Raw genomic sequence first — 10,674 nt, 5'->3', positions numbered from 1 at the left:
CTGTAGAAAAACATTACATTTTTATAAATATTTTAAGTAAAATAAGAAGTATATATAAGATTATATCTGACTCGATTAATTGTATTATTCTTTCTATATTTTTTTAAATCAAATAATTAATTATATTATTTCAATATAAAAAAATTATAAACGAATATATTTTTTAAAATAAGTAAAAACTAGAATGCAAATGCGTTTTTTTTTAAAAAAAAAAAACAAGAGTCCGTATATATCTTCTACTTAAAATCTAAATCCTTAGGCAACACCAAAAAAAAAAAAAAGTCTAAATCCTTAGGCTTGGATAAGTTGAACTAATTAATAAGGACAGACAAAAACATGGAACTGAAACATCAACGTCAGTTAAAAATGTCTGAAATTAAAAGCATATATAATAGTATATGTAGTGGGCGGTCCATATTGATGATTGTTACGTAGCTAGGTTCTGTTCTCAAAGATTAAATTCCAACTGGACCAAGGAAAAAGCACTGGTTGACAAGCACTTTGCTTAGTTTGCTATGCTAGCTACTTTACTTGACCAAATAGCTAAGCTGAAAATGACGCTAACCAAGCTTTGCATTTACGTCTCATGCCTCACCCACATTATACTTTCATCTGCTTCCATTTACTTATTAATTACATGTACATTAAATCATTAATAGACTGCGCCAAAGATCACCGAACCCCATATTACTTACAATATAGCTGCAACAATATTATTATAGTAAACAACAAATTAAAGCAGAGAAGAAAAATTAATACAAGGGATAACAGGTATATTATTATATGATAGAATGAGGTTGAGAGGTTCTAGAGAAAATTTTCTGCCCTGGTGCAAGGATAGCCAGGGGATCAAAAGTGGCCTTTCGCTCCAAAAATCTGGGCCATTGATTCCCAAAGTGTTTGATCCAATCCTCCCGTGAGTGGTAGTGAGGAAAGTATAGCTTGAAATCAAGGCCTCTGCGGGTGCAGAACTCTATAATCTCATTGTTTTGCGCCACCAAGAGCTCCGCTGGTGGGCCCTTTGGGGGTGCTGGACTGAATCGGAGCAACGCTACTATGTAGAAGATATCGCTGTCCGGCACCACCACAGAGTGACGACTATCCCACCTGTTTTATTTAAAATAAATAAATACACCTTATAATTCTTCTTTTCTGTCCAAATCATTATTTAGCTACACCTACACAACACAGCAGGAATATAATAGTATCCGTTCAATTAATACATAAATTTCATGTTCATTTAATGCATCAGGTCGATTCAGGGCCAGTGGCTCTGATGGGGGACCCTCGATTCTCCCAGAACCAAATTCCACCTCCACCAAAAGCACCATCAAACTTTAAATGTCCTAAATAGAACCCATCCAAATTCCGGAATCACTGTAATAATCCTCTTTGGCGAACAAATATCCTTGTCGATTCTCAATCGGTAACACTGACCGCGATAGCTACATTGCTTGGAATGGAATCAATAGATATTTCAATTGAGAATTTCCCACATCTCTCACTTCCCATTTTACCCTTCTTTTCAATTTTATTTAACTTTCTCCACCTGCATGATTCTGCATACACAGTTGGTGCAGAAAGATTATTTAATCGGTTCATCTAATTAATAACAGAGTCAGAGACCACATTTTTCTTCTATAAAAAAACTGAAGGATTATTCACAAGCCGGCCCCACCGTATCTTTGTCCCATGCAGAAGTACATCCGTACAAGTTCCTAGCTTGCTTGCCTTGCTTATTCGCTAACCTAACAGAGCTGCATCAACCCGTAAGGGGATGCACATACGGGAAAAACGTATGCATGGAGAGAAGAAAAATGAGTGTTATAGCGTACGGACGATCACAGAGTATGAAGGTACAACCATATATATATATATATTATATATATATATATAATGAGCAGGTTACGATTTTGGATGGACGATCAAAATATGGTACAGATGATGGCATAGCTACCTCTACGGGTCCCAGTTTGATATTTGGTACTCAACCCTCAAAACAAGCTCAGTCGTCACATATGTATCGTGGGAAAGAACAAAGAAGGGGCTTGGGTTATTCATTTGCGTGGCCAACAATGACATGATGGGACCTGGTTCATATCCTTTCTCACGTGTCATGCATATTGCATAGGGACCCTTGATTTTTTCTTCCTTTTGCTTCCCTCATCAATCCATCCTACGAGAATGTTGCTCCCCTTCCCAAGTCCCCACACCCAATCCATGGTAAATATATTATATGTTTAAACATTAATTGAAATTGAAAATTTTAACAGAGAGCAATGCCTTCGTAGTAGTATAGACGATGAAGGGAAGTGATCGAGTACTGAGTACTTACTTGTTTCGCAGGAGCGGGTAGACTAAAATGGGGCCATCGACCCCGTCCTTGAGAATCTTCTTGAAGACCTCACGATCAAAATCAAGGATGTGGGAGTTGGAGACGAACAGATTGAGCCAAGGGTGAGGTGCATCCCAGGTGCCGTTTGCTTTTGCTTGCTCCTCCACACGCTTTACACGTAGCAAGAACTCCATGTACGTCACATCCACCTCGAACTTGAGACCCTCAATGAATCGTAACCGTCCAAGCATTCGACCCACATCCTGCAGCGGAGTTGGTGTTAGAAGAAGAACATTGCAATTTGCAAGACGATGGAGGGCCTTTTCGTCATGATAATAGTTTTGAGATTCCGGAAAAGGATGGGTTTACTGTGGGGACCGTAACGTCAGCGAGATCTGTACGATGAGCGGTAGTGATGTTACATTACGTTACCATTTTAGCCACAATGGGATCCCTAGCTATTAAGAAAGTGACGCATATTGGGACAATAACAATGATAAGGCAGCAACAGGTTCAATTTGATCTAGGCTAAGGCTATTGGAATTTGAAGTTGCGAGACAAATTTTTATGATATCATATACAGTATAAAGAAAAAGAGGCGGACAACACACATGCTCTCCGGATCTTCCACGTCAGTGGCTAGCTATATTGACTTTTTTACCCGGGACCCACTTAGCAACCACCTAGGTCAAAACAAAACTCATTAACTTACCGTATCAACACGGGAAGGAAGATCCGTTTTACGATAGTGAAGAGCGACCTCCAAGCAATACAAAACAGGGCCAGCACTGGAAGGAATACGAAGCGGGTCGAACAGCTGTTCCGGGCCCAACGGCACCGTGGGCCATCCATTGGCCCGGTCCTCATTGTTCACGAAAACGAAGCCTTCCACGTAATCAAAACATTTCTCTAATTGCACCAGCGACTCTGCATCCCCGGCATAGTCCTCAAATTCAGAGTAAACCACTCTTATCCACCTCACCTAATTATAAAAACATAATCAATAATTGGTTGAAAATTGGAATAAAAACTAGTACTAGTAGTAATTGTTTTGTCTCAAGTCTCAACCATATCTGGAGCTTCTTGAAGAAGGATTCTGGCCCTTGTAATAATACCGAACTGTCCCAAACCACCAAGCGCTCCGAAGAAAAGCTCAGAGTTTTGCGTTTGGGAGCAGCACAGCGTTTCGCCTTTTCCGGTTACAACCTCCAATTCCGTTACGTTGGATGTCTGAGGACCGTAACGGAATGTTTGACCGCTGACGCCAGCGTAGGAGAGCGTCCCGCCAACCGTTAAACTGAGATAATCCGTCCAGGACCTCGGGGCGAGTGCGAACTCCGAAACGCAGCGTTTAAGGAGGTCTTCCCATAATGCCCCTCCCGAAACGTCCACGCAGGGCGCGCCTTCTACCCAGAGAATCTGGAAAGGCTCCTTCTCCTTCATGGAGCGCATGTCCAGAACCAGGCCCTGCTCCGCCATGGCCTGCCCGTTCACGGAGTGGCCGTTGCCGCGCGCCGCCACCGTCAGACTAGGCGAGGCAGCTGCCAATTGGACGACTCGGGCGACGTGGGCGGCGGCGGAGGGCCTGATGAGGGCGAAGGGTTTGGCGGAGTTGATGCCGCCGAAGTCCTTGTTGGCTATTCCGGCGTCGGGGTGTTGGGTTGATTCGGCGTCGAGGTAAGCTAGCATGGTGGTTTTTGGTATGGGAAGTTCGCACTTAGCACTTAGCAGAGAGTGAGTGTCAGGTGAAGTTTCGCTCTAAATATTAATACTTAATAGCGGCAGCGCCTCATTTGGTGGACTCATTAGAATTACGACGTCATCGCCTCTTTCAATATTCCGTTGACGCTATCATCCCTTCCGCATCAATTGTCTGCCACTTGTGCAATCTTTCCATTTCCATCATTATTAGTACTACCAAAATAATTAAATAAACTCACTTCCTACCTCCTCAATATTGGGGGAACAAAACTTGTAAAATCCAACCAAACTTATAATTTATTAAACACAAATCTTTTCAACATTCTCTTACACTAAAAGGAAAATATATGTGATTATTAAAATAAATAAACATAAAAATATCTTATATATATATATATATATACAAAAATATTATATCATTTTTATATATTATTATAGGTTATATTATTCGTCCTATAATATATATATATATATATATATATATATTAAATCAAATTCTTTTCAATAAAATAAAATTATAAATACAACAACAAATTTCATTATAAATATTTTTAAAATTAATATAATTTCTAATTAAATAAAATATTAAATTATTTTTTTATTCTATTATATTAAATAATAATAGGAGAAAAGTATCTCATAATTTAATTAAGAATCATATTCCACTCAAAAATTTCTTCTTTATTATTATGAATATGATTCACTATCATTGATAATTTGATTCAATAATTATATCATCAAATTAGTGACAATAGAATCAATTAAGAGTATGCAATCACATAGGATCAAGGATTAACAAATTCATTAGAATATTGGATAAAAAATATTTAACAAGTTGTTACAAACCATAATGTAGAAGTAAATCAATATAGTTAAATATCATACCTCTCACCAAGATTCTTTCCACATATTATTTTTTGAATTTTCACTAATCTTTCGTCTCAAACCTTGCTTAAACACAACCCAAAAATTTCAAATACTACGTGAAATATAACTAGGATTATGACCAATATCAAAATCCATAAAATCCCGTTAAAAGTTTTATTTAGCTTTTGAAGGTAATTGACACCATAACATCACGACTAAATAAAACCTCCACTCTTATTTTCCAAGCTTTGCTAAATTAAAGGAATGAAAGCTCACAGTGTGTTTATCCCAAGATATCTATCTAATGCCTTTCCCCTTAGTACCCCACCAATAAGAATTGAGTATCCTTTCAATCTTTTCACAATTAGATTTTGGGATCAAATAAGCACTCATCACATAAGTGAGAATAGATTGAAGGACAAACTTGATCAATACCTCACTTCCCGCCTTGGAAAGAAATATTCCACTCATATATAGAATTTATCTTCTTCAAAATTCTTTCTTTGACAAATTTGAAAGTCTCCCTCCTGTTCCTCTCAATCATACAAGGCATACCCTAGTATTTTCCAGAACCCAACACATAATGCATACCCAATTTTGAAGAGAAAATATTTTTCTTAACATCAAGTGTGTTAGGACTAAAAAATACTTTAGATTTGTTGAAATTTATAGCTTGTCCTGATGCCTTCTCATCACTTGGAAAATTTGATGAAGAGTTTCTATTTCATTTTCATTAGCCCTGCAAAATAAAAAAAATCATCATCTGCAGACAACAAATAAAAGATCTTGGGAGCTCCTTTGCAAATGGATATTCCATAGATATGGTCGTCTCTTTCAGCTTTATGAATTAAAACACTCAGACCTTCAGAACAAAGTAGAAATAGACAAGGAGATATAGTGGATCTCCTTGTCTAAGACCTCTCCCAGGTTGAATTGGCCCCTCCAATTCAGAATTAACACTCACTGCATCACTAATAGATTCCACGCATGACATATAAGCTAATTCACCTCTTGTTCTTACCGAAAATCTGCCGTAGAGGTGATCTGCCGAGTAAGATTGGTGAGCCTCCTTCATGGGTACGCTTGTTGCTCCAAGATGGGGGTGGTACCTGCAAAAGAGACTCCGATGCTAAAGTTAGTGTTTGTGGGTGTATGAGTCTCGTATAAGTAATGCACGTACCTTTGTGTGTATTAGGGTTTTGTTGGGCCTTGGGCCCGAGATCAATTATGATCTGATTAGGATGACGAGCTAACGTCACACAGCGCGTCTGAGGTCGTCCTGCGCTGTGGTGCCGAGCTCGGAGCTCGGCTTCGCAGTACGAATAATACACTAGTCCCCCGAGCTCCGAAGACCGTAGGTCGAGGAGTTAAGACTGAGCTCATCAGGGGGCAGTGACTTTTCGCGTATGCTTTCCTGTCAAGATGCCATGTGTTGCAACTGTCGCCTCGTTCTCGAGAACGTGCAAGCGGCGTGGTAACAAGATTGTATTTTTATCTGTTTGATGACGTTGCCTCTTTGGGCCGATGTGGTATTCTGATGTCCATGTTTCATGGCCGAGCTGAGGAACTCGGCAGTGATGAGTTTACTTCTTGGTCAGGCTGGTAAACCTTTGATTGAGTCAATAGATTGGTGAGGGACAAGTCGGCAACTTGGCTGGCCAGTACACTTGCCCCCCAAGCACTGAGTGATGTAAGAGCGAAGGGGCTTCTGAGGAGCTCCTAAATTTGTTGTTTGAAGGTTCGAGCTCGACCTTGGTTAAGAAAATGTGATCTCAAGGTTTGGACTCGACCTTGGCATATCAAGGTTCGAACTCGACCTTAGTTAAGAAAATATGATCTCAAGGTTCGGACTCGACCTTGACATATCAAGGTTCGAACTCGACCTTGGTTAAGAAAATATAGTCTCAAGGTTCGGACTCGACCTTGGCATAACAAGGTTCGAATTCAACCTTGATTAAGAAAATATGATCTCAAGGTTCGGACTCGACCTTGGCATATCAAGGTTCGATCTCGACCTTGGTTAAGAAAATATGATGTCAAGGTTCGGACTCGACCTTGGAATATCAAGGTTCGAACTCGACCTTGGTTAAGAAAATATGATCTCAAGGTTCGGACTCGACCTTGGCATATCAAGGTTCAAACTCAACCTTGGTTAAGAAAATATGATCTCAAGGTTCGGACTCGACCTTGGCATATCAAGGTTCAAACTCGACCTTGGTTAAGAAAATGTAGTCTCAAGGTTCGGACTCGACCTTGGCATAACAAGGTTCGAATTCGACCTTGGTTAAGAAAATATGATCTCAAGGTTTGGACTCGACCTTGGCATATCAAGGTTCGAACTCGACCTTGGTTAAGAAAATATGATCTCAAGGTTCGGACTCGACCTTGGCATAACAAGGTTCGAATTCAACCTTGGTTAAGAAAATATGATCTCAAGGTTCGGAGTCGACCTTGGTTAAGAAAATATGATCTCAAGGTTCGGACTCGACCTTGGTTAAGAAAATATGATCTCAAGGTTTGGACTCGACCTTGGCATATTAAGGTTCGAACTCGACCTTGGTTAAGAAAATGTAATCTCAAGGTCCGGACTCGACCTTGGCAAGTCGTCATGGTTAATGTGCCAATACCGAAAATGTATGGGAAAAAAGGCTGAGGAGGAAAAAAGAGTACATCACCTGAATTTACAAGTTAAGAGAAATAAAATTTGAGGTGGGTGGAATTTCAAGTTCCAAATTTTCCTTTGGAGGGGTCTGTTCTTGCTTCTCCCCGTAATCGCCAAACACGGTCACCAACTTTAAATGTTCGTGGCCTGACCTTGGTCTTTCTTTCCTTGTGGTTTGTCGCGAATTGCCTTGCGGAACTCGGCATGCTCCTCCATCTGGATGTACCCAGCAGCACGAGCTCGGAGCTCGTCCATGTCAGGAGGAGGTCGTCGACAAAGGCTATCGACGAAAGGTCCTGGCTTCAATGCCATGAGCATGGAGTGTAGTGCGACCTCGGGATTCAAATTTTGGATCTTTACCGAGATGGCGGCGAATCGTTCCGTGAACGTCCGGAGTGGCTCGTCGTCACTCTGTCTGAGACTGGCCAGGTCAGCTGATGTTATGTGATGAGGTCGGCTCGTCGCATATTATGCTGTGAACCGTCTGACCAGGGTGCCGAAGCTGTCAATTGACTCGGCAGGTAGCTGGGTGTACCAGTTGAGCGTGACCCCTTTTGAGCGAGGTCGGAAAAACCCTACACAATATAGCATCATTGTTAGTGTAGAGGTTTACTTGTGTCGTATATAGGTCGATGTGCTCGTCAGGGTTCGTCGTGCCATCATAGCGATCAAGGTGGAGAGGCTTCCAACCCTGAGGGAGTGGTGTCTCCATGATGCCATCCACAAAGGGATGACGGCGGAAGGTTGCTTGACCCCCTGTGACATGAGTTGGGGCTTTGCTGACTTCATGGACCGACTTGTTCGTCGGAACATGAGACCGGTGCGCGGCAGGTCGTGGAGTCAGTTTCCTAGCCGTAGTTCGGGGCTGAGAGACTGAGTGCCCTTCTTCCTCGTGGAGGTTGCTCTGTAGAGGGGGTTGATCCGAGTGACGCCGAGGGAGTTGAGCGCGAATCCGCTCGTTCTTGGCGCGCAGTGCCGCTAGGTCAGCTTCATTAGCGGTACGCATTGCCGCTAGGTCAGTTTCGTGCTGGGCACGCATGTTTCGCAGATCGGCGTCGTGTTGCTGCCGCATCTGTTCGACCTGGTCAATCAGTCTCCTCGATGTGGCTTCGTTGTCCATGGTAGTTGAGTGATTTGCGTCGTCTGTTGCGCGTCTGCTATGGCTTCTGGTGAATACCATAAACGTGGCCGATAAGAGCTGTCTTGATCGGCCCCACGGTGGGCGCCAAATGTTCTTACCGAAAATCTGCCGTAGAGGTGATCCGCCGAGTAAGATTGGTGAGCCTCCTTCACGGGTACGCTTGTTGCTCCAAGATGGGGGTGGTACCTGCAAAAAAGACTCCGATGCTAAAGTTAGTGTTTGTGGGTGTATGAGTCTCGTATAAGTAATGCACGTATCTTTGTGTGTATTAGGGTTTTGTTGGGCCTTGGGCCCGAGATCAGTTATGATCTGATTAGGATGACGAGCTAACGTCACACAGCGCGTGTCCAAAGTCGTCCTGTACTGTGGTGCCGAGCTCTGAGCTCGGCTTCGCAGTACGAATATCATTAAAACCCATCTTCAACATATATAATGGCTCTCAAATATTTCTAATTCACTCGGTCATAAGATTTATTTATTTCCACTTTGAGATCCAAGTCACCAACTTTACATTCTTTTTTTTTTTTACTATTCATATAGTGGCGATAATTTTCGAGCACTAATATTTTTCTTATGCAGCAAAGCATGTGGTGCTTTCGATAGAACTAAATTTGGTTTTTATAAACAAGGCCTCGTATGCGTTGATTTTTGTGAATGAAAAAAAATTAGTGTGAAATAACACATGTGTAACCGGCTGGATTTTCAAACGGAAATTAATCACTGATAAAATCATTGATACTTTTGTATCAATTATGTAGTAAACTGAAAAAGAAAAAACAAATAGTGTGAACGCAGTCTCATACACTTGATGTGACCTTCTATCGTGCATTTAGAGAATAATTATATTTCTTTGTATTTATTGAAATAACTAACATGAAAAGTTTGAGTTAAATTTTATAACAAAATAGAGAGTTGTATTTATACGTACTGTTTTTTTTTAATAGTTCAACAAAGAGAAATATGCAAACAAACAAAAATGGGAGAAAAATGTGAGATAAATAGTAGGCGTGATGGGGAGAAATAAAAAAAAAAGTAATATTACGAAAAGTTATTAATTAAATAATATAACTAGCAAGATATTATCATCCATTATATAATGTATAAAAATTATTGGTAATGTTTTTTCACACTCCCTTTGAGAGTTAAATAGGTATAAAGAAGAAAAAGATAAAAACGAAAAACAAAAGAAAAAAAATAAATGTAAAAGAAAATAGGTAATAAAAGAATTAAAAACCTAATACTTTATTTTTTTTAAAATGAAATTAGGAGAACAAAACTACCTCTTATTTTACCCGATTTTAATAAATTTTTCTTGTAAAAAATATGCATGTTAAAAAAACTAAACTAGGAGAAAGAATATATTAACTTATTTTAAATTCAGAATGCTTAAATTAGTATCAGGTTCCTTTGTTAATTGCTAGTGAACAAGTACGAGATTTCATCCTATAACAAATAAAATAATTTAAAAAAAAGGATAAAGAGTACTTCATAAACATATTATTCCATGTCTAATTTCTTATTAACTGGCTAACTGACTATCGTTGATAAATCGACCGTGTCTATTTTTTTCTTGATCCAAAATCGACGGTGTCTATTGTAACGACCCGCCCTAGGTCGTCACATTAATAACCAACTAAAATAAAATAATATAAAATAAAGAAAATAGAGCAAAAGCCAGCTACGCTAAAGTGTAAAAAATTGTTTAATAATATCAAACATAATTATATCAGAGTCATTCTTAGTAAAATTATACAGTAATCCAATAGTAACATCATGAAATATAAGTTAGACACCCTAGGTGCTGGTCAAGCTCTACGTCTAGTCACTTCTCAAAGCAGCTACCCCAAAAGACTCCTTGCTATCCCAATGCCTCACACCTGATCTGCTCCCCCACATAGTGAGATCATCACAGTCCAAACCACATGGAAACATAAGGGTTAGCACATATAAAACCAACCATAGTATATC

At 39.9% G+C, this 10,674-nt stretch overlaps 1 protein-coding gene across 1 annotated transcript; it reads right to left on the bottom strand.

The window, feature by feature from the left end:
- Positions 1 to 672: 672 nt before the first annotated feature.
- LOC109816117 (cytokinin dehydrogenase 7) lies at positions 673 to 4,268 on the bottom strand. Its single transcript, XM_020380991.3, has 4 exons — positions 3,404 to 4,268; positions 3,048 to 3,317; positions 2,336 to 2,598; positions 673 to 1,107 (listed from the first exon to the last, which is right to left on the bottom strand). The coding sequence occupies exons 1-4, from the start codon at positions 4,022 to 4,024 to the stop codon at positions 780 to 782; spliced, it is 1,482 nt and encodes a 493-aa protein (XP_020236580.1). The 5' UTR covers positions 4,025 to 4,268; the 3' UTR covers positions 673 to 779.
- Positions 4,269 to 10,674: the final 6,406 nt, after the last annotated feature.

Source organism: Cajanus cajan, chromosome 6 (genome assembly GCF_000230855.2).
Source record: "Cajanus cajan strain Asha chromosome 6, NIPB_CcT2T_4, whole genome shotgun sequence".
Taxonomy (NCBI): Eukaryota; Viridiplantae; Streptophyta; class Magnoliopsida; order Fabales; family Fabaceae; genus Cajanus; species Cajanus cajan.
The sequence above is the reverse complement of the archived record's forward strand: the minus strand, read 5'-3'. Positions and strand labels throughout refer to the sequence as shown.

Coding starts and splice junctions, on each gene's coding strand:
- LOC109816117 (XM_020380991.3), bottom strand. CDS start 4,024: ATGCTAGCTTACCTCGACGCCGAATCAACCCAACACCCCGACGCCGGA. Junction 3,318..3,403: donor TTCAAGAAGCTCCAGATATG/GTTGAGACTTGA, acceptor TTTTATAATTAG/GTGAGGTGGATAAGAGTGGT. Junction 1,108..2,335: donor TACCCGCTCCTGCGAAACAA/GTAAGTACTCAG, acceptor TAAATAAAACAG/GTGGGATAGTCGTCACTCTG.